Source organism: Pithys albifrons, chromosome 24 (genome assembly GCF_047495875.1).
Source record: "Pithys albifrons albifrons isolate INPA30051 chromosome 24, PitAlb_v1, whole genome shotgun sequence".
NCBI lineage: Eukaryota > Metazoa > Chordata > Aves > Passeriformes > Thamnophilidae > Pithys > Pithys albifrons.
Window position 1 is genome coordinate 7,311,323 of NC_092481.1, and position 22,098 is coordinate 7,333,420.

The 22,098-nt window shown below is 50.6% G+C and overlaps 2 protein-coding genes and 1 long non-coding RNA gene across 4 annotated transcripts; 1 reads left to right on the plus strand and 2 right to left on the minus strand.

The window, feature by feature from the left end:
• Positions 1-5,352: 5,352 nt before the first annotated feature.
• Positions 5,353-12,760, minus strand: IL22RA1 (interleukin 22 receptor subunit alpha 1). The gene is made up of 7 exons (XM_071576826.1): positions 12,661-12,760; positions 10,181-10,313; positions 9,666-9,844; positions 9,023-9,207; positions 8,462-8,597; positions 8,141-8,262; positions 5,353-7,312 (listed from the first exon to the last, which is right to left on the minus strand). The coding sequence occupies exons 1-7, from the start codon at positions 12,701-12,703 to the stop codon at positions 6,302-6,304; spliced, it is 1,809 nt and encodes a 602-aa protein (XP_071432927.1). The 5' UTR covers positions 12,704-12,760; the 3' UTR covers positions 5,353-6,301.
• A 1,875-nt stretch (positions 12,761-14,635) lies between these two features.
• Positions 14,636-16,275, plus strand: LOC139682464 (uncharacterized). Its single transcript, XR_011699640.1, has 2 exons — positions 14,636-15,002; positions 16,007-16,275. It is a non-coding gene; the product is annotated as an uncharacterized lncRNA (long non-coding RNA).
• IFNLR1 (interferon lambda receptor 1) lies at positions 16,138-20,859 on the minus strand. Of its 2 annotated transcripts, none has more exons than XM_071576828.1 (7): positions 20,698-20,859; positions 20,128-20,251; positions 19,718-19,899; positions 19,235-19,377; positions 18,594-18,747; positions 17,982-18,106; positions 16,138-17,789 (listed from the first exon to the last, which is right to left on the minus strand). In XM_071576828.1, exons 1-7 carry the CDS (start codon positions 20,807-20,809, stop codon positions 16,869-16,871), a joined length of 1,761 nt encoding a protein of 586 aa, XP_071432929.1. In that variant the 5' UTR covers positions 20,810-20,859; the 3' UTR covers positions 16,138-16,868. The 2 variants fall into 2 exon arrangements, with proteins under 2 accessions (XP_071432929.1, XP_071432928.1); XM_071576827.1 differs by having other exon boundaries at positions 18,594-18,750.
• Positions 20,860-22,098: the final 1,239 nt, after the last annotated feature.

Genomic DNA, 22,098 nt, shown 5'->3' on the forward strand with positions numbered 1-22,098 from the left:
CATTCACACCGTGAGAGGGGTTGTGTTTCTGCCAACAATGGAATCAGATGAAGAAATGAAATCTTTAAGGCAGCTGCAGCTGTAACAGAACAGTCAGTAGGCAGCACTTTGAGGATGGATTTGGTTCCCCAGGACTGATCATGCTCTAAATCTGGTGGATGCTCTCCCTGTTCTCCCAGGGAGTTCCATTAGATCAGACCCCCAGTATAGCAAAGAGACAAATGAGGAGCATCATGAGAGGGAGACCAGAGGGACAGGGAAGATTAGGGACAAAATAAGATATGGAACAGCAGATAGTGAGACAGGGAGGAAAAGTTTAGGAAATAAGCAATTTCCAGTCTGGAAACTGTCTTGCAGGGTAGCTGTGATGGCAAATAGCCTGTGACCCCCAGGCTGTGATCACACCTCACCCTGCCTGGGTGTGCCAGGACTTAGGCAGGGCAGTGCTGCTGAGCCAAGCACACGGGCTGCAGTGCAGGAGTCATGGAATCCTGGAATGGTTTGGGTGGGAAGGGACCTTACAGCCCAGCTCGTTCCACTCCCTGCCATGGGCAGGGACACCTCCCACCAGCCCAGGCTGCTCAGGCAGTTCCAGAGCACTCCTGCAGCCCATTCCCAGCTGGAATTCCTGTGCCCAGGCTGCTGCCAGAACAGATCCAGCCCAGTCCCTCAAGAGGACAGTGCTCTGTGCTGCCCTTTGGCTGCATCCTGAGAGATCAGTTGTTCCCTCTCAGCTCTTACACCGAGCTTGGTCAGTCCCAGGGAGAGCAGTGCCCTTCAGAGCGCTGGCCTGACAGGACTTGCTCAGTGAACAGCAGGATTTCCCCAGGAGTGGCCAGAGGAGGTTCCCAGAGATGCTGCCCGGGCAGGTGACACACAGGGGACAGCGGCACTGTTGGCTCCCGCCCATCCCTGCTGAGCTGCCGCAGCCCCTGCCTGGCAACTGGGCACCAAACTGCAGGGAATGCCACAGGTCTGCCCCTCCTCGTCTCCCTCTCCCTGCAGTAAATTCAAACCCACACAGCACAAGCCTCAAACTGCACATTTCCAAGTTCTAAAAGCTCGGGTTACTTTATGAAAGCAGCTTTGCAAATGTAATTGTTGCCAAATAAAATTTGCTCAAACATACTTGTAAATCTTTCCCCAGCTCAGGTTCCATGACTGAAATTTTCCCTTGGCAGTTTCTCCATCTGGGTTTTCACTTTACTGCTTTCTAATCCCAGCACAGTAAAAAATACAGACCCCTCAGCTTTCACTGGGACAATTTTTTCATAGCGTATTTTTATTTGTACAATTTCCTCTTGATGTAAATAAATTTATAAAGAGTTCATGGAAAAGCACAGTTGGCTGGAAAAGGACAATTGTTCTGGCAAATGCAAAATATCCCAACATGAAAATAAGTGATTAACATGATAATATTTCCTTAGTAGATGTTAACTTGGGAAGAAACAAAGAAATGTTGGATAAGAAAGAGAAAATAAAACAGGGTTTTATGGGAAAATATCTTTGTAATTTCATGGAATATTGGTCTCTTCAAGGCTGATTCAGCTGCAGAATGACTCGTGTCATCCTGGGCACCAGCTCTTTGTTTCCATGTTCACAAATAACTACTAATCCAGATTAATTTTTCCCATGTAATGGTTTTTCATTTTTCCCTGGATGAAGGGCAGTGCTTTATAATCTGGTGTTTGAGTAAAGACACAGAGTTCTGATCCACTAAAACTGACACTTTTCAATTCAAGTTTATATTATTTTCTAAACAGAGCAGTAAAACAGAAGAACAGCAATTCCTCTTTAAAGCAGATACAATGTCAAAGCCCAGTCTATTTCTGAAGTGCAAGTCAAATAAAGCTGTCATGCAAAACAACTGATGCTGCTCTGAAGGTCTTATAAAATCTTACAACAAACAGGAGTCTCTTTACAGATAAGCCAAACTTACCCAGTGAAGACTCTCCAAGAGCTCCTGTCCTCAGGCAAGAGAAGGGACAAAGGAGGCTCTTCCCTTCTCCCTGGTGATGACACTAAGAATGACTCTGCCCAAAAGAATGTTCCCCATGTTGGAGTGCCCATCCTGGAGTCAAATTTAGCCCCTGCCTGCCCTGTGGGACAATGGGAGCCCCCGGGCTGGGCAGGCAGTGCCAACACTCACACCCCTCTCACTCAGGCAGGCATTGCCTTGGCCAGAGGATGTGAGCAGAGACAGGTGCCCCCCAAATTCAGTGCTGGATTGTCCTCTGCTTTTTCAGAACAGAAGCTCCCACAGCATCTAAACTGAATTATGAATATATTCACCTCCCCCAGGAACTGCCCTTTGGGTGACTTTGCCATTGCTGCCTAATGGAGTGAAACCCTGTGCTTTGGCATCTCTGTAGTGAATGGCAACTCCAGGCAAAGCCTGGCAGTGTAATTAGACCAGGAGCTATGGCAGCTCTTACGTTTTGGGTGGCTGGGACTGCTTTGCTTCCCTTTCTGCAGGCAGGGAAGGTGCCTCACCAGAGTTTGGGTATCCATGGTGGTGTCTCAGAGTTTGGGCTCAAAGAACAGATTGCTGGTTCTGCATTTGAGACACTCTTGCAGTTCCAGGGTTCAGGATAAACCCTTCCCAGCAATGGGAGAGGCAGATGGTGTTTTTTGTGGCATCAGAGGACTTACAGAAATGACCTCCACCCTCCAGTCTGGCCCAGGCTGTCACCCTGCCCACATCAGCAGCACCCATTTCTAAGAACCTTGTTTGCTTCACCATCCAAAGAAGAAAACCAGAGTCAGCACTAGAACTACAGGGACCTCCAGGTTATGCAGTGGCTGTTTCAGACACTCCTAAGAAAGCAAAATAAACAGGAGCAACTGGGCAGGCAGGCCTGAGTGTGCTTTGGAGTGAGCTGAGCTGTCCAAGGGAAAGAACATTACTCTTTCATTGGTTTTGGACAGTTCCATGACCACTTGAGTGCTTTCCTGAACTTTGATTATGAGAAGTATGGGGTAGTTATTGTTTATTCTGCTTAATATTAATTATTTCATTCATCTTTGTCACATCAACCCTCTGTTATATGCTTTAGGAAGAATCTTATGCTCTCATTGGAATGCTGACCACTTTTTTCACCCATTTCCTACAAAAACATCTAATCATCATGTTTCACAGCTTTTATTATCTCAGTCTGAGAGAGAAAACCTCCTTTATAGAGATGTATTTGTAGAGAGACGTAGGAACTGAGCCCTCCTCCCTGGGGACCAGGGACAGGACCCTGGAACAGCTGGAGCTGTGCCAAGGAGGGTTAGGTTGGATCTCAGGAGAAGGGTGGTGGACACGGCCCCACGGCTGCCAGAGCTCCAGGAGGGTTTGAACAATGGGACAGGACAGGGTGAGATTGTTGGGGTGTCTGTGCAGGGACAGGAGTTGGACTGGATGGTCCCTGGGGGTCCTTTCCACCTCAGGTCATTCTGTGATTGTGTGAACTCTGCTTCGTTCTGTCTCCAGAATCTGGAGCTTTTCTGGAGTTCCTTGAGCAAGATTTTCCTCAAAGGACTTGTTAAAAAATCCTGAGTGATTTTCCAGTGTTCAGGCAGGGAGGGCACCTCCCAGTGCCAAAATAAGGAACAGGGAGGGAGAGCAGGAGCCTCAGCCTGCAGCAAGTTCATCGCTGGGCAAGGATCCCTGCCGAGCTCCCGGCCAGGCTGCTGGGCTGGGAGGGAGCAAGTGGCAGTGACAGCTCCCAGATTTAGCTGGGCAGACAAAAGCAGTGCTTTGCTATAGGGTTACAGCTGCCACCTGCCACTCTGCTCTGCCGGGGACAACTGGGACTGCAGCGCTCACCTGTCACCGCCGGGAGCTCTGCCGGCCCCTGGGGCAGGGCCCTCCCAGCCTCTGTGTCACCTGGGGCAGCCAGGGAGCTGAGGAGCAGCGTGTTAGCAGGCACAGATGGCTCACAGGAGACCTTGGAAACAGGGCTGAAATCCTGCTGGTTGTCTCAAAGTGTTCTCACACAGGAGACCGAGATAACGAGGTCCTGGAGTCCCTGTTTGGCACAAGCAGAGGGGCAGTTTGGTTGTCACCAGCAGTGGAGCTGAAGGCAGGAAGGTCAGCAGAGGCTGGTGAGGGATGGGAAACACAGTCCTTGCACAGCTCCAATAAAGTTCAGTAGCACCAACATCTCTTCACAAGCTTCTCCAAAGAGCAACAGTTTTAGAAGGAATGATCTTCCTGTTAAATTGAAGAGGTGACTCATGAGACCAAACCAATGTCCTTGAGCTTAGAAGATCAAGGCCTAAAAATCAAAATTGATTAGGCCATGGTGAGAGCAGGAGATGGGGATATTGGAGTCAGTCACCTCCCTAGGCCATGGTGAGAGCAGGAAATGGGGTTATGGAGTCAGTCACCTCCCCAGGCCATACCTCAGAGCTGCTCTCTTGCCTGTGATCCCTGAGCCTCGCAGCTGCTGCTGGGGGATGGCACAGGCAGCACGGGATGGGCTGGAGCCATTCCTGCCACACACTGCACTGAGTGCAGTCAGAGGCAATGCAGCCTGGAAGGTATTCAGGGTTACTGAAGGAGAGATCAATGTCCCAGCTCCGGGACACTTCACATCTTCAGGAATGATGTACATTCTAAAAATCTGTCCCTGGACTTTCTGCACCTCAGCTCTCATCTCTCTCCAGCACGATGATACATTTATTACACTCTGGACAGGGTCTGTGGCAGGGTGTCTGCAGATGGAATTAAAAAGGCTTTTAAAGTAGAAAATAATGGATTTTTTACTGCATCTCCCAATGCTCTCCCAAAGCCTCTGTGCCTTCCACGAGATGCTGCCCATACTGATCCTGTGCTGGGGGTTCTGTTTCACAACAGAAGCCAAGATGTTGACATGGTGGCATTTGATTATTCCCCAGCATCACTGGGAATGTTGTTGACACAAGATGTGCAGCCCACGGGCAACTCTGAATAAGGTAATTGGCATCACTGGCTTTGAATGCCTCTCCAGGGGGGGTTTAGTGGGGCAACCTGTTCCCCCAGGGGTCTCACTCTGTGGGCCCAGCACAGCCAGGCTGTTCTCTGGGTGCTGGGTTTGGGGCACAGAGCACCTGGCACAGATCAAAGGCCATTGCACACACCCTTTGGCACTGAGTGCTATGGAGTGAGGAATGGAAATGTCCCCCAGTCACTGCCCAAGCCACCCACGGGTCTAAACCTTTCCAACCCTGCGCCGTGAGGGCTCCTCAGCACAGCTGCACCCTCTGGCCCCACAGGACAGGGACAAGGGGCTTTGTCAGTTTTGGGTGCTGGAGTTCAGAGCTGGACCTTTGCCTGGAAAGTTTCTAGGGCTATTCCTTTAGTCCTGGGTTGAATCATGAAAAATCTTTACTTCACAAGGCTTTGGTTTATTTGCAAAATCCTTCCAAAGCAAGTGGAATTCAACCTTTAGCTTCAGCTTCCCTGGAGTAAGAAAACACAGGAGTGCACTTAGAGTGAGAACAGCTGGGTTTTGGTTGTGGTCAGTCTTTGGCTCTGAGCAAATACTTCCCCATACCATTCAAACCTTGCTTATTCCTATAACTGGTTTCACTTCTCCTCTAAAACTGACGTCATCAGAAGCGTTTTTTCACCACAGCAGTGGAAGTCAACAGACTGAACTCTGCTTTCCTCTGAATGAGAAACAATTTCCTCCTCTGTGCCCTGAATAAGGAGAATGCAGCTTGTTTTTGGTGACTGTCAGTGCTAAAGGCACTACAGAGCACAGCAGGATGGGGACACGTTCCACAGAACTGCTGCATCAGGAGCTGGTACCAGTTTCAGTGATCCTTTAAAGGCAAAGTCCATTCCAGGGAAGTAGCCTACTCTTTTCCAGAAATCATATATCCACCCATTTCTGTTTGCTTCTTTCACTGTCCCACAGTACATTTAATTCTTTTAGGTTTGTATACTTGAATTTCTTCAAAGGGTCGATACAACTTGGACCTGGATCTTTGGTGTTGGTAAAGAGCAAAGATAGTTTCTGTTGTGAATTTTGCTAAATTTTCAGTAAACTAAATCCATAATTTGAACCTGAATCTTAACTCAGCTTTTAAAATAATCCAATTCATAATAAATTTGAAGAACATGCAAGAAATAAAGGCCTATTGATGAAGTGCAAAGGTACAGTATTGCAGTGACCCAAGAAGTCACTATATCAGTAGAGGTACCAGTGTCCACAACGGAGGAGTCTGACAACCCTGTGCCTGTCAACAACGCAGGGTTAGCTGTGTTTATTGCACTGCTTCTGTTTCATGCTAGAAAACATCATCTGGATCTTATTGTCATTAAGTCATCCTAATAACATTCTGTGTTGCCATCCTCATCCCACTGTACTCTTAAGTCCAAATCTTTGAAGAGCATAGTGAGAGCAGTGCCGGTGTCGTGGCCCGAGGCAGTGACAGTGTGTGGGGACAGGCTCAGGTCTGTGCAGCTCAGCCCCCCGGCTGCCGGGAGCAGTCCTGTGTCTGCAGGCTCTGGGAGCTGCCCCTGATCTGCGGGGTGTGAGAACAGGCCTGGCAGCAGCCAGCGCTCCGAGCTGCCCTCCCCAGGGAGGTCCGTACCAGTCCGGAGGGAGAGGAGGAGAGGAGCTGGCAGAGGTGGCACCAGTTCATCCTCTGACACGTAGTCCGTGGCAGCTTTCACTGCAGACAGGAGCAGTGGCAGTTCTGCTGCCTGTTGTCTGTAGCACCCTCCTTGTTCCAGCAAAGACAGGGACAACTGGGGCACTCGCTCCGTGTTCTCCTGCCCATCACCCTTCAGCAGCAGCAGCTCTGTTTGCCCCGGGCCCCCCTGGCAGGGCCCTGGCTCTGTTCTGTCCCTGCTCCTCCACAGTGCCACCTTTGGCTGCTGTTCTCTGTAATTCCAGTGGCTGCAGGTCTCTCCCAGCACCTGCTTTGGGAGCTTTCCATCAACAAAACGCTCCGGAGAAACTTCCTTTAGCGCTCGCTCCGGCTGCACATTCTTGTTCTCGTGGTCAGAGCCTTGGCCACAGAGCCCGTAGGTGAGGGGCAGGGCTGTCCTGGGGGCACAGGGAGTGCCCTGAGGGGCGTACCCAGCAGGAGCCACGATGTCCCTGCAGGGTGGCTGCGGGGGCAGTGGCACTGCTGGCACCTCTGCCTGCTGCTGGTACCCAGTCTGGGGGGCACACAGAGCCCATGGTGGCTCCAGAGCTTGGTCCAGGTGTTGGCTGATCTGTGACAACTGCACTTCAGGGACAAAAAGCGAAGGTTTGGACAAACTAAGGGGCTTTATGATATGCTCCACTGTCAGTGTGAGAGGCTGGAATGATGAAATCCCTCTGAAGTCCTGTTGGAGTAGACAAATGAGCACGAGTTATTAACAAGAAACTGTAACCTTGAAGGTTTGCTTTCGATTCTTTATAATTTTCTTTGGAGAAGTGTCAGTAAGAGCCAGTGACAACCACCAGGGATCTGCTCTGCTGACAAAAGAACTCTTGTTTTTTCCTGGGAAATGACCCTTTACAGGAATAGAGACATCTCTCACTGTGTATCGACTGTGCAATCCTAAAATATGAGGAAGAAAAACTCCTGCTTTAACTTATGCAAAATCTGGCCTAATCCCTGGAGATGGAAATAAGCTCATATATTACCCCTTAAGGGCATTTCACATGAGGACCCAGTGCTTGCTGTGGAAGATGAAGGATAGGTGAGAATCCAGGGGTTCAGGGGGAACTAGTGATCTGGGATGCCTCAGGTTTAGCTGCCTCACCTGATCCCTTCTTCAAAGCAGCAGATTTGGGGGACTCCTCTTTAAAGTATCAGGAGTTTGCCCTGATTGCCTAAATAAGGCTCATTCCCCTCCTCAATTAGCAGTGCCAGTTAAGTGCATGCACAGTCCTGAGCACTTGGAGGAAGTGCCTTAAAATAAAGGATGTGGGTTTAGATTCGATATGAGGAAGAAATTCCTCCCTGTGAGGGTGGGCAGGCCCTGGCACAGCTGTGGCTGCCCCATCCCTGGGAGTGTCCAAGGCCAGGCTGGAGCACCCTGGGCTGGGGGAAGGTGTCCCTGCCCGTGGCAGGTGGCACTGGATGGACTTTGAGGTTGCTGCCAACCCAAACTGTTCTGGGATTTTTTAACCCCAAAGCTGTGCTGCAGCAGCTGAGGGGCACTCACCAGAGCCATGGGCTGGGCACTGTGATGTTTGACGTATCTGTAGATGACGTAGGTGGTGGCTGCAAACACCAGCCCGGCACAGAAGCCCAGGGCCACCAGGCAGTACAGGAGCCACGTCTTGTCTGGGCAGGGAGGAGAGAACAAGTGGAAAGAGGGTTGGATTAGGAAAACAGCACCAGAGTCGCTAAAGGAGGTTATGGGTCTCATCTATAGCACTTAATTTTTAAATAATTTAGTGACTGTTCCTCAGTGGAAATCAGTACATTTTGTGTATCCAATATCCCAGCTGCACTTTTCAATCAGCACAGTTAACAGCCTCACCTTCAAGAGTTTTAACCCAAAACACTTGAGCTTTGCTGCTTCTCTGGAGGAGATCTATATAAACTGTCCCATTATATTCAGTGTCTGGGTCCAAGTTGGAAACTTCAAATTCTTTGCTGTGCTCATTCTTTGTCCACTGTTGGAAGTAAAAGTAAAATCTGTATTTTAGAAAGATTAAGTGCTACATTTTCTTCAAATCAGATTGCAAAATTCAGCATAAATTATTATTTACTGGTAAGATGTTATAGTGTTATAGTTATATCATTTTCCTTTCTGTTGTTCCTGTATTTAATTTTGCATTTCAGTTTCCTGACACTTGAACTAAGTAAGTCATTATTTTAGTCACCAATTGTTTTACTTTTTGTTACTTACACAGTATTCTTGGAAAATCCAGAATTTAAGATGGATCTTAATCCTGTTGTCCACTGAGAGTCAAAGACTCCAAGACTTTCCCTTTCCCATCAGAAATCTCCTCCATCATGATTAAACTCTGAGCTCCTTCTCCATCTGCTCTGGCCCGTGATTTCCCAGGGCACAGGCAGTGCCTGAGCTGTGTGTTACCTGCTGGCGGGTGCGCAGGTTGACCATTGTCAGGTGGTAGTGCAGGGCCCCGAGCCTGCCGTAAATGTCCTCCAGGGCGAGGGGCCGCCCGTCCTGGCCCCGCAGCGCCGTGCGGGGCGGCCGCACCCGGAACCGCACAGACCGCACCTGGGGCACGAACTCCACCTGGGGGGCTCCTATCACAGCTGCAAAACAAGCACAGCAGGGCCAGCTGGGGACGGTGGAGCTGATGCATGATCAGATCACCTTATATCGAGACACACCCGCCCAGACTGGCTGAAATTATTGCTTCGGTTTATACACAAAAAGGCTTGAGCTTTCTGAGCATGGCAAAGTCAGGCAACTGGAGATACGGTGCTTTGGGGTTCTGCCACCATTAGCCAGTGTTTGTTTCTGGCAAGTCCTGCCCCAGGCAAGGGCACAGAGTCATGGAATGATGGAATCACAGACACCTGGCTCTTCCTTTGCCCCTCTCATCCCACCCTGGTGTCAGGTCTCAGGGAAGGCCCTGCCCGTTTGCTCATTTGCCTCCTTGCCCCATCCCCGACCTTGAGGCCTTCCCTGCCCCTGTGAAGCACAGGGCACTGCAATAGCGAGCTCCGAGGAGGTGCAGCAGGGGCTGCAGTGTGGGCAGGGCACGTACTCTCCTTCCTGGGCTCGAACCGCTCGGAGCGCACCCAGCCCGCGGAGCAGCCGCCGCCCGCCGCCCGCGCCCGCCCGTAGTACTGCTCCGTGAAGTTCTCTGTCTCCCGGGTCAGGTTGCAGAAGGGCTGTGAGATGCCCTGGCACTCAGGCTTGGCAAGCCAGGACTTTTCTCCATACCTGAGAAAAAAACCAGCTTTTAGTTTGGTAGAACAGAACCAGGGGAAGGCAATTGTTCTCACCCGTGAGGAAATACAGACTAGAGAAGGAAGTTGCTGAAGGTAAAGAGTAGATCACTAACAGAGTAAAGTTGGCAACCAAAGATGTAAAATATTTGCTTAACTGAGCATCATGTATCACTTTGAATAATCCTGTCCCTCACTGAGTTCTTCTCTGAGCAGAACTTTTCCGTAACAGTAAAACAAGCAGGAGAAACAGCAAAATCAACTTCTGTTTCTTGGCCCCTCTGTCCCCCTAAGAAAAGCACAACTCCAGAAAGAAGCAAACCTCACATACTGTTTATACTGGACATCAAATACGGTGCCAGGGGGAATATCTGCTTCTGTTTCCCAGGTCAGGATGTTCTCAAAGTTTGTGGAAGAAAATGCCACACGTTTCAGACATGACACTCTCTCTGTAGTCACAATGCCTGGAAGAGCAAAGAAACTGGGATTAAAAAACATATTCTGGCATCTCAGCCCTCAGATGAACATGGGTCTGGTGCTGTTTAGTGAGCAGGAATATCAGGGATGCCTCTTCCTGAGATTCTGCTAGAGATGGGCTGCAAAGCAGAAGCTTGAGCAGAACAAGCCTTCAAACCCTGCACACATCACCACATACACACTGTGCAGGTTATTGACTCATCCCCAAGAAGTGTAAGCCAGGAACTTACACAGAAGGGCCTCAGAAACTCATGTCAGAAAGAGAATCCTTGAATTTCTTATCAGGTTTCTTTTAAAGTCGTTAAAAGAAAACCAGTAAATAAGAAAACTGGTAAAATAAGAAAACTGGTAAAATAAGAATAATAACCTGTTTTCAAGACCAGAATCATATCTATGAATGCCTCTGCTTTCTGCCCCTACTCAGGGAAGTGACCTGCAGAGCTCAGTTTCACATCCCTGAAGAAGTGGCTGCCATTAACCTGCTGCTGGATGTTTTATTGCGTGATGTGCCTGTGCAGGGTGACACACAGGCCTGATGTCTGGACTCTGCTCTGGGTGTGCCAGGCTGAAAGCAAACAACCCACTCCTCTCCCTGCTGTGCCAGCCCTGCTCCTCTTCCCCAGGAGGATGGGCCTGGCTTTGGCCCTGGCAAACATGGCCCTGTAGAGCAGGGACCAGCCACAGCCCCTGCAGCAAACTGGCCCTGAGCAGAGTGCAGGACCCTCCTGCAGGCTCCTGTCTCCTGCCATGACATGGCCCTGAGCAGAGTGCAGGACCCTCCTGCAGGCTCCTGTCTCCTGCCATGACATGGCCCTGAGCAGAGTGCAGGACCCTCCTGCAGGCTCCTGTCTCCTGCCATGACATGACACACCTTCCCTGAGGCTGTGTGAGATTCGAAATTGCAGAGTAACCCTCAGGATTTGTAAACTCTGTACATTCAGTTTATAGACAGATCCTCAAAGCTGGATCATTTACACATCACTCAGTTTGTGGTCCTGATAAACCCCTGGGAGACGTGTGGGCTTCAGCCTGTGCTTGCTGGAAGTGGACAGTCCCCCTGTGGTGCTCAATCAGTGGGACCCCTCAGTCAGGAAAGGGCTGAGCAAGTGAAAGTAGGGAGGGAAATTCTACAGGGGAGGACGAGATGGGGGTGATTTGGACAAGATCACACTGAGCAGAGGCTGAGCCACACCTGGACCCTCACCCCAAGCTGTCCCTGTCCCCTGTCCCCGTGGGGCAGAGCTGAGTGTCAGCAGCGAGGGGGGTCGGGCACTCATCTGTCCCCAGGGATGTGAGTGGCACTGGGGCAGGAAGTGACACTGAAATGGAGTGCAGTCTGCTCCAGCTTCTGTCCTGATTTCCACACTTGCCTCTGCTCAGTCAGGGAAGGGGCTGAGCTCCCCTGCCTGAGCACCATGAAACCTGAGCCACCAATACCCTGAGCACATCAGGAGTAGGAAATCTCTGTCTTCCCACATTTATCCACACTGAAACACAGTTATGCAAAGCAGTGTAACACAAGCACAGTCAAGTGTGGGCAGGGGAAAACCAGGATATTCCACAGTGTGACAGACCTTCTGTTGTAGGAGTTTCTGAAGGCGCCTTCCCTACAGTGTAAGATCACAGACAGGAGCAGATGAAGACAAGGCTGCCTGCTAAAAACCTGGAGTTTGGAAACAGCAATTTTATCCTTCATTCCCCCAGAAGTGAGTTTGCCACATCTGGAGCAGGATAAAATTACTTTTAGAGAGCAGATTTATATTAGATATAGGGGAGAAAATCTTTACTCAGAGTGGGGGCAGGCCCTGGCACAGGTGCCCAGAGAAGCTGCGGCTGTCCCATCCCTGGGAGTGTCCAAGGCCCTGCTGGACAGAGCTTGGAGCAACTTGGGACAGTGGAAGGTGTCCCTGCCCATGGCAGGGGGTGGGACTGGATGGGCTTCAATATCCCTTCCAACCCAAACCATTCTATTTGTTTGTAACTCTTTTCAAATCAGGGCTGTTTATTCGTGTCTCTGCTTAAGACACAGGGAGACCCCTGAAATCAAGGAATATCCTTTACTCCTGTAGGATTTGGGTTGTAACACATCGGTGGCCAATGTTTTGAAGCCAAAGAATCTTTTTGTCTCCCTACTAATCCTTCAAGCACCGAGCACACCAACCTACATGGGGATTGTTAAAAGCAGAGATCGACACAGAAGGCAAGTTTCAAACAACCTCAGACAACAGCTCGCTCTGCAGGTGTTAATTCAGAAAACACGACTGAACTGCCTCCCATGCCACAGGATCAAACAAACACCCCGATCAGCACAGGAAAGGAGAAGTCAGGACTTACCGACCACTGAAAACGCAGCCAGGACGATCAGAAGCTGCTTCATGAATGCCTGAGCAGGCTGGGCTGGGAGCGCAGGCGGCTGATCCTGCGTGCAGGTGACTCACCTCTCCTGGGAGCCAGGCTGGGCGTGTGGGGCCAGGCTGGGTGTGTGTGTGTGTGAGCCCAGGCTGTGTGTGTGCTGCTCAGGGACACGCTGGGTGTGTGTGTGAGCCCAGACTGTGTGTGTGCTGCTCAGGGACACGCTGTGTGTGTGTGAGCTCAGGCTCTGTGTGTGTGTTGGGGTGTGTGTGTGTGTGTGAGCCCAGACTGGGGGTCTGTGCTGCTCAGGGACACACTGTGTGTGTGTGAGCTCAGGCTCTGTGTGTGCGTGGGTGTGTGTGTGTGTGTGAGCCCAGGCTGTGTGTGTGTGCTGCTCAGGGACACGCTGGGTGTGTGTGAGTCCAGACTGTGTGTGTGCTGCTCAGGGACACGCTGGGTGTGTGTGTGAGCCCAGACTGTGTGTGTGCTGCTCAGGGACACGCTGGGTGTGTGTGTGAGCTCAGGCTCTGTGTGTGTGTGGGTGTGTGTGTGTGTGGGTGTGTGTGTGTGTGTGGGTGTGTGTGTGTGTGAACCCAGGCTGGGTGTGTGTGTGTTGGGGTGTGTGTGTATGTGTGAGCCCAGGCTCTGTGTGTGTGTGTGAGCCCAGGCTGGGGGTGTGTGCGCTGCCCAGGGACACGCTGGGTGTGTGTGTGAGCTCAGGCTCTGTGTGTGTGTGTGGGTGTGTGTGGGTGTGTGTGTGTGTGGGTGTGTGTGTGTGTGAACCCAGGCTGGGTGTGTGTGTGTGTGTGTGTGAGCTGCTCAGGCACACACTCCAGGAGCTGCTCTGCCCACCTCACTGTGCAAAGGTGCACGACACAGCGGCTCAGAAAATACCCAGCGCCTGACAAAGAGCCAAATACCTTTTTGCTGAGAGCTTCCTGCCTGAAAGCCCTCCCTGAGGTTTCTGGGATTCCAGCCTGGCTTTTCTGCTCAGGTGGCTTTGGCTTGTTAAACTCTAGAAATGAAAACCGAGTGCTGTGCACCTGCTTGGTTAGTGCCTGCTGCAGCAATGCACCTATTTCCTCAAGAAAGACCATTGAATACATTCTTACAATGAAGGTCAGCCAGATCTCTTGGCTTTTGCACTCGTCTGTTGTTCTCCTGACCTTGGATGGGAACCAAATGCCCAGCACGTGCCCTGCTGCAGCCTGGGCAGAGCAGCACGAGCCCCTGGGCACAGGTTCCTTCACCTGAGGCAGGAAGGAGGTAGAAAGGAGGTGGCCTTTCCACAGGGCCATGGCTTTATGCAGAGCCCACTGTAGACATACAGTTTATTTTTGTGGCTGTTTACAATTTAAGGCAGAATTCCTTATGGCAGTGCTGTTCTATTGTCTAAAGCCTATTTAAGTTCCTAAATGCTAGATTTTTGTCTTATTATCACAAATGAGTCCCATGAGCAGCATTTGGGGGTGTCCTGTGCAGGGCCAGGAGTTGGACTTTGATGATCCCTGTGGGTCCCTTCCAGCTCAGGAGATTCTGTGATCACACCTGCAACCAATTTAATCAAAAAACAACCCCTGTGTCCTTCTGAGACTGGAAGCAGCTGCTTTCACTGGTCTATCTTTGTGGCCAGACATGTGGTAGAATTTGCTACCCCTTCTGCTTCCCTCTTCATCTCGTGGATTTTCTGTTCCTGAAGCTCTTTCTGTCCTCCGCTCTGCTGGGATATTAACGGAGCTCCGACCATGCCATGATGTGTTTTGTCTTTCTCACCTCACCTGGACAAATGCAGAAGCCTCATAGGTTTGTTAAACAAGACACACCTATGCACCAGTGTGGCCCTCATCTAATTAAGTCTCTTTGTTAGGGTGTTCCCTGAATAGCCTGTTAAGTATTTCCATTATTTTCCTTTGCCTACGTCACTACCTTGTGCTTCTCCTGTGTGATAGGGCAGGGATGAGGCACCTTGACTTGCCCCTGAGACCTGAGTTTTCAGAATATAACTTCAGATTTCATTCCTGCCCTTATCTCTAGGAAGGTGTCACCTTTAGAACAGCCCAGGAAGGACCTCTCTGAATCTTGAGCCACCTGAAGATTTCCAATTCTCTACTTTCAAGTCTAAAATTAAACACTTTGCTTTCAACTTCCAGGACCTCCTCAAACTTTCAACTCCCTCACAGTCTGGGAGGACTTCAGCAAACCTGGTGACTGTGTGGATGTGGCTCCTGGGGACATGGTGGACTTGGCAGTGCTGGGAGAACAGTTGGACTTGATGGTCTTAAAGGCCTTTTCCAAATGAAGTGATTCTCTGCTGCTCTGATAAGGTAAGGACTGGTGACTCTGGAAAAGGGAGTGCTGTGCCCTGGCTGGGACTGACCCTCTGCAGTGCAAAACAGGTCTCAGCCCTGGTTGGTGAAAGCCAAGGAGGAGCAGTGAGGTGCTGCCTCCAGCAGAGCTGCTCCCCTGGCCCTCAGCCCCCTGCACAGGACACAGAGCTGAGCCTGGCCCTGTTTGCAGAGCTGTGACATGGCAAAATAATTTTATACAGCTTACACAACTCCAGAGCTTCCTGTAACTCAAAGCCTGGGGTGCTTTTCTTGATTGCACAAGAAATTGGGTGGTGATTGTATTTGGATCATCTCTATCTTTCTAAATGAACTGGAGGGATTACAATGCAGGATGTACCTCAGGACACTTTGCATAGGACAGGTAAGGAAAAAAGGGAAATTTTGGCAGATAGATCCTTTCTCCCACCTCCCCTTTTCACTTTCATTGAGAACCTTAATTACCATTTATTGCTTCAAAGCAGTTCCCAACCCTTCCTATCACCCCTTTCAAATACTGTTCTCAGGATTTTATAAAGATTTCAGTTTCAATACCCTCCATCAACAGCCTTCCCTCATCTAAGACTCCCTGAATGCAGAGAATGGCTGGGGTGTGTTTCCCTCTTCCTTTCAATGCTTTGCTTTTCTGTGTGCCCTTCACACAGAGGCTCTCACTTTATCTTCGAGTATAAAAAGACTTTTCACAAGGGCATGTGGTGATAGGATAAGGGAGAATGGCTTTAAACTGACAGAGGGGAGATCTGGATGAGATATAAAGAAGGACTTTCTCCCTGTGAGGGTGGACAGGCCCTGGCACAGGTTCCCAGAGCAGCTGTGGCTGCCCCATCCCTGGGAGTGTCCAAGGCCAGGCTGGAGCAGTGGGATAGTGGGAGGTGTCCCTGCCTATGGCAGGGGGCTGGACTGGATGAGATTCATGTCCCTTCCCACCCAAACCATTCTGGGATTCTTTGTTCAGAGAGAGGGTCACAGTCCTGGTTTTTCAGGGACCACGATGACCTGGCTGGGAAGTCTCCTGGGATTCCACTCCAACTAAAGCCTTAGGAAGCCCAGGATGGAGTTCTGTTTCAAAATGCAGTGCTGGATGAACTGCAGTCACCCTTTGCAGCACGGGGAAACAAAAACACAGACACATGGAGTTATATATCAAAATATCAAAATATTATTGCTCTCAGACATTCTGCACAGCAGGAGGAGCTTCAGCTTCAATAAGAATATTCATATAAAACAAAAATAAACAAACGGTCATGCTGCATATTTATCCCTCTGTTGGAACACAGAAGGTGATCCCTGTAGGCTGAGGTGAAGAACTTTTCATCCCACAAACCCAGATGTTGCTGAATGTCTCTGTGAGACGCCCCCTGTCAAGCAGAGGGGCAGTTCTGCACTTACAGAGCAGCAAATGTGGCATTAACAGTTCCAAGTCTGCTCCAAATCGACCTGCAGGTACAACACTGTTTTCAGGACCCAGCTGATGGTCTCACAGGTCTGGGTTTAGTTTTGCCTTTCCCAGCTCTCAGGCAGCAGTTCCCTTGCTCTGAAGTCTCAGGTGAGCAGGGGGCAGTGCCTGTTTGCTGTGTGGAACCTGCACAGACACCCCTGGCTGCCTCACCCCCGCTCAGGCTGTGCCTCCCATCAGACCTGGGCACCCTGTTGGGGTTCTGGGGACATTGAGTGTGCACAGGTTACTGAGCAACAAAACACACGTGCCCTGGTAGGGCAGACAGCAGCAGAGAAAACTCCCAGGGGTAAATAAGAAAAGCACCTCTCTGACTTATTTGGCCTTGTTCAGGTATCCCTGCCTGGCTGTCTGGAGCTCTCCAGCATTTCCCAGGCACAGTGGGTGCTCTAGATCCTTCCCAAGTAATGTGCATGGCTGTAGCCTTTGAATTCAGACTTTTGATCGTGTTTTCCCTCCGTATCTGAAGGTCCAAAGGTGTCACTCAGCACCGTGGACATGGGAGGTGTCCCTTCAGTAAAACTGTCACTGCCACAGTCACTTGCAATCCCTTCATCTTCTGCCACCTGCAGTGTCCCCAAGGGGATGAGCAGCTGGATGTTGGGATCCTCACTGAGCTGGGATATCCCACCGATCTGGGCCTGCAGATCAGCCCCTGCTCTCTGGTAATACCTGGAGAAATGATGAGCCTTCTGTGGGTGGTGCTGGTGGGGTGGATGTTTGGCACAAACCCCCTTCATCAGAGGCTGAAGGGGGGTCATTTCCAGGCTGCCATCCCTGTCTGCACCACACTGGTCACTGTTTTCTGGGAATCTCACTTCACTGAGGGGTATTATTCCTAAAGAGCAGCTGTGGGGAAGGGATTCCTCCTCATCTGTTGGGGATCCAGAGGTGTCCACCTCATCCTTTCTCTCTGGAAAGAAGGAGAAACCCAAGGCCCCGAGGTCAAGCACAGATTCACTATGCACAGAGAGGCCTCCAGATGCTGAATCCAAGCTTGTTTTCCCCTGAGCTGCTTGGGAGGGTTGACAGTGGAGAAGACCCTTTGGAAACCGAGTCACTTGGTTGTATGAGATGAAGGTACCGCTGTCTTCATCCTCCTCATCCTCCGATGCTGTGGATGGTGGTGATGGTGGTGGTGGTGGGGACAGGAAAGGAGCCACCCATGGCAGGCTGTGTCTTGCTAAAGCTCTGTCTGTCTTCCTTTGTGCCAGTGGCCTCTCTGTGCAGCTCAGATCGTCACTGCAGAACTCCTTCCCACTGAGCTCCAAGGGAGAGGCTGGTCCAGCAGCTCTGAATTGATGAAAATCCTGCCAGGGAAAGGAACGAGACAGTGACTTAGTGATGCTTCTAAAATAAAAGTTTGGATGTAGGAAAGCTTGCTTAAAATGGGACTTGGGAAAGTAAAAGTGAGAAGTGCAGAACCCTCCCACTCCTCCCCAGTACACTCTGAAAACCAGCAAGACTTTGAGTCAGGAGGGGACCCAGAATTTGGGCCTTACCAAAGCCTGAGGCATCTTCCTTTGCTTGGCATCTTGTTTCAAAAAGCAGAGGATGAAGGCACCGGTGAGAAAGATGGGGAGGACAAACACAAGGATCACAGCAGGAAGTGGGAACTTCCACTCCCCTGTCGAAAAAGGAAAAATAATCTCCTGTTGGTGGTGTCTTTATAGTGATTATGGGCTCTATACTCAGCTGTTCTTTCAGGAATGTCAAAAAATGTTGGGCTCCAGATCTTTCTTTTGCGAGTGTGGAGGAAGGAGAACAGACTTGCCCAAGATCAGACCCTGGGTCAGGGGCATGGCCACAAATGAATGTTGGTACCAGCCAATGCCTTATGTGGATCAGGGAAAAAATGAGGCTTTATTCACATATTTTTCCCAAAATTTCCTCATGAGTGTAACTCAAGTGCAATATTCAGGATTTTCAGCAAACATTTCAGGGTTGGCTTTTTAAATGAAAATGTTTCTACAGAAAGTGGGAACTGTCCCTTTGACAGGAAGCCTTTTTTGTTGTTGAAAAGCTAATTTTAGTGGAACTCTTTGACTTGCCCCAGTCCCATCTGATGTCTCACCACATCCCCTTCTGGGAAGGACCAGGAACACTCCACATACCTTTGTGGTTTAGTGGCACACACACTGGCTGGGAGAACTCGCTGTGCTTTGGGGAGATGCTGTCGTAGAGAGCCCTGGCACTGAAGCAGTGGCTGCTTCTGAGAGCAGTGGTATCAATAGTCACCGAGTCCTTCCTGTAACCTTCGTATTTCTTCTGCTTAGAAACAAAACAGAGGACTGGGAAGATGGTTCTGTCATTCTCTGGGAGGTGTCTCTCCATCATTTCACCCACAGTTCCCTTTGTTATGTTGTGTGGCTGCAGGGGTTGGGAGGTGCATGAGACACACCCGGCAAGCATCTCCCCCAAGGTTATGGATCCCAGGGTGGGACTGCCAGCTGTGCCCTGCTCTGTTTTGCCAGGGAGCTCTGCTGCTGCTGCCTGAACTAGTTGTTTGAAACCTCAGATATTCACTGTAGTGTGGCCTCCCCTTCCTGATAAAAATAGGGAACTACCAATAAAATAAGGATGTGCAGACACACACACAGACAGACACACACACCCCCCCCTAATTTTTCTCTCTGCCTTTGGTATAACTCTGGTTTGGCCAGTTCCTTTTCTCCAGTCCCTCCCTGCTCAGAAATCTGAAGCTATTTTGGTTCAAGTTCCTCCTCCTCATCCACGAAGAGCCACTTTTACTGACCTTGTCTTCAGATCCAGCTTCCCAGTGGTTCAGTTCATACTTCAGAGTGAGGTTCTCCACACAGGTGGGCAAAGGGAAGGAGGCATTCACTTGGATGGAATTCTCCTTGATGTTCAGGATCAGCACGGGGGGAGCCAGTTCCACTGTGAGGGAGTGACCAGACATGAGAATGGAGCTGCTTGGGTCTTACCTTGTGTGACTGATCTGCACTCCAGCTGCTGTCCTGTGGCAGGCACAAAGGAAGGGGGAGGCAAAGGAGCACCCCTTTGACCGGACATACCCCTGCTGGGATGTGGAATGTTGGAAGCCAGGTTGTTCACCTGGAGCACTGATGAACAAACTCTGACAACACTTGCTACAAAATTGATTTTCAAATGGTCAGGGCTCCCTGTAGCTTGTGCTCCATAAAGCTCCTGCTTGCTGCTCCTGTGGTGTGTGATCTATTCACTGCTCCATCCAGGCTGGGACCTGACAGACACTCACCCTCTGAAAAGTAATCCTTGAACTGGGATTTCACCCAGGGCGACTGGAGCCGTCCGGAAACAGCTTTCACTTGAGCCTGGCCTTGAACGTAGATGTTGGAAAACATGCAAGTCAGAATGCAAGAGGTTCTGGGAATGTTTTTGCAATGAGGAACCTTTATCCATTTGTCCATGTGGTCCTCGCTGAAAGAAGAAACAACCATGCCATAATTACCATAATATTAAACATGTTGCTTTGCTGTATTTATACAGCAAGAGAAGGGGGTGCTTTGGAGGATGGTTCCCAAATCTTGCTCTGAGTTTGGAGCACTTTCTAGGTGGACAAGGTTTGGTTTTGGTGAAAGTTCACTGGGACTGATTAATAGAGTTGCACAGTGGTTTGCCCTGTGCCACACCTTCAGTCAGCCTTACCTTTTATACCTCACAGTGAACGTCACGTCGAGGGGAGACCCTTCTCCTGGGGTCCATGTCAGAATCATTTCAAAAGCCTTTGACACTAATGTAACATTCTGAGGAGGGAGAAGTTGAGCATGACCTGATCCAAAGGGAAAATTATGTGAATTACTTGAGAATGTCTTTGGTGATAGGAAATAACCACCTGGTTTTGACTAATGTGGTGCAAAATTTGAGGCAGAACAGCTCAGTTCACTGAAGACTGGAAATAGGCTATGGAAGCAGGTGTGATATAGTAATTTTTTCCTCATTTCTTACAAAACATCCTCCCGGGCAGATGCTGCCAGCAATGCTGTGAGGTGCAGCTTTGCCACATGCACTTCCCTGGCACCAGTTTTCCCAGTATGTCCATCACTGGTGCTCAACAAGGCTCCTTCTACAGACAGAGTTTAAACTGTCGTTTCTTTACCGTGGAATAATTCACTTTGTTTGAATCACTCCCTTTCAAACTGCTCAAAATCTCCCTGTACTTGTCTCTCCTCCTCCAAACAGAGGAGCACTGTGAAAGGAAAAGTAACAAAGGGGTACCTGGAGCGCGGGGCAGGAGGCACAGAGCCCCCAGGACTGCGACCCTCCAGGAGAGCCGCTCTCTCCCCCTCGTGCCGCAGCTCTCTCCGCTCTCTGCTCGCTGCCCGTGCATGGTGCTGTTGGCTCGGCCGGGGCAGCCTCTGCCCGGCACACACACACACACACACGTGCCACCGCCCTTCCTGGTGCCGGGGCCAGCCCTGCACCTTCGCCCGGAGCGTGGGGCGAAGGAGGGGCGAAGGCTGCGGTGCCACAGTGCCCTCCACAGGGCCCTGGGCTGAGCCCTGCACGCTGAGTGCACAGCGAGCACAGGGAAGTGCCGCCGAACCGGGGAGGCACCTCGTTAAAAAGGCACCTTTGGAGTTTGCCTGCCTGGCTGTGAAATATTAATGGAAATCAAACATGGTGTCACTGCCAGAGATACCTATTTATAGCCACCAACAATGGCAAATTGCAGGATGGGATATCGTGATAGTCTGGTGTTTACAAGAGATGGAGGATTTCCTCTTCAGTTGTGTTACCACCGTGTTTTTCAGGAGTCAGGGAATCCCTCCACTTTCCAGTAAAGTGCAGAGACAGGACAGGGATCTGCCCCTTCCCGCTGTGGGCATCTGAAAGGATGTGAATCCATCTGCTAAATCCTGGCTGCTTCTTGAATGCCAGTGCTGCAACTCACCACTTACCAATTGTTTGTCAGGAACCCAGAAACATCCCTGACACCAGGAGCAGCAGCCAGGGCTGTGCCAACACACGGGTGGTGTTTGGCCCCTGTGCTCCCACATCCATCACCGTTCTTGTTAAGAGACCTCGGGCAGCTTCTCTCAAAGATGACCTGTGATTTTTAGTAAGCGTTTGCAAGAGGTGAATCTTGTCATATCATCATCATCATCATCCTCATCCTCCTCATCATCATCATCATCACCATCACAGTTTCCTGTGAAACATCTGCCCTCTGTGCAATCCCCCCGGTTCGGGCGCGCCTGCGGGACTGCTCCGGGACAGCGGGGTGGCCGTGCCGGGGGTGGCCGAGCCGGGGTGGCCGTGCCGGGGGTGGCCGTGCCGGGGGTGACCGAGCCGAGGTGGCCGTGCCGGGGGTGGCCGTGCCGGGGGCGATGCCACGAGGTGTCGCTGCGAATCAAACAAAGCGACACCGTTTAAACCCCGGCCAGGCACTGAATCTGCTCAGCACCCCCGGGCAGCGCCCTGGAGGCCCCTGGTGCGCCCGTGAGAAGGGCAGGGCGCACAGCTGCCCAGCGCTGGGGCTCTGCTCTGGGGTCCTGTGGCCTGTCATGACTTTGTGGTGCAGGCAGGAAACTGCTGCTGCTGGAGAGGAGGAACATTTGTCATCCTTGGGCAGCTGTGCCCAAGTCCTCCCCTTTTCACTCATATGGAGCATAAATA

What these genes read in the sequence shown, in the direction of transcription:
- IFNLR1 (XM_071576827.1), bottom strand. Translation starts at nt 20,809, where the DNA reads ATGCACGGGCAGCGAGCAGAGAGCGGAGAGAGCTGCGGCACGAGGGGG. An exon ending in CCTCCTGCCCCGCGCTCCAG is followed by an intron (nt 20,252 to 20,697) that starts GTACCCCTTTGT and finishes CCTTTGGATCAG; the next exon opens with GTCATGCTCAACTTCTCCCT. An exon ending in AAGCTGGATCTGAAGACAAG is followed by an intron (nt 18,751 to 19,234) that starts GTCAGTAAAAGT and finishes TTTGTTTCTAAG; the next exon opens with CAGAAGAAATACGAAGGTTA.
- IL22RA1 (XM_071576826.1), bottom strand. Translation starts at nt 12,703, where the DNA reads ATGAAGCAGCTTCTGATCGTCCTGGCTGCGTTTTCAGTGGTCG. An exon ending in GTTCGAGCCCAGGAAGGAGA is followed by an intron (nt 9,208 to 9,665) that starts GTACGTGCCCTG and finishes CTTGTTTTGCAG; the next exon opens with CTGTGATAGGAGCCCCCCAG. An exon ending in ACCTGCGCACCCGCCAGCAG is followed by an intron (nt 8,598 to 9,022) that starts GTAACACACAGC and finishes TACTTCCAACAG; the next exon opens with TGGACAAAGAATGAGCACAG.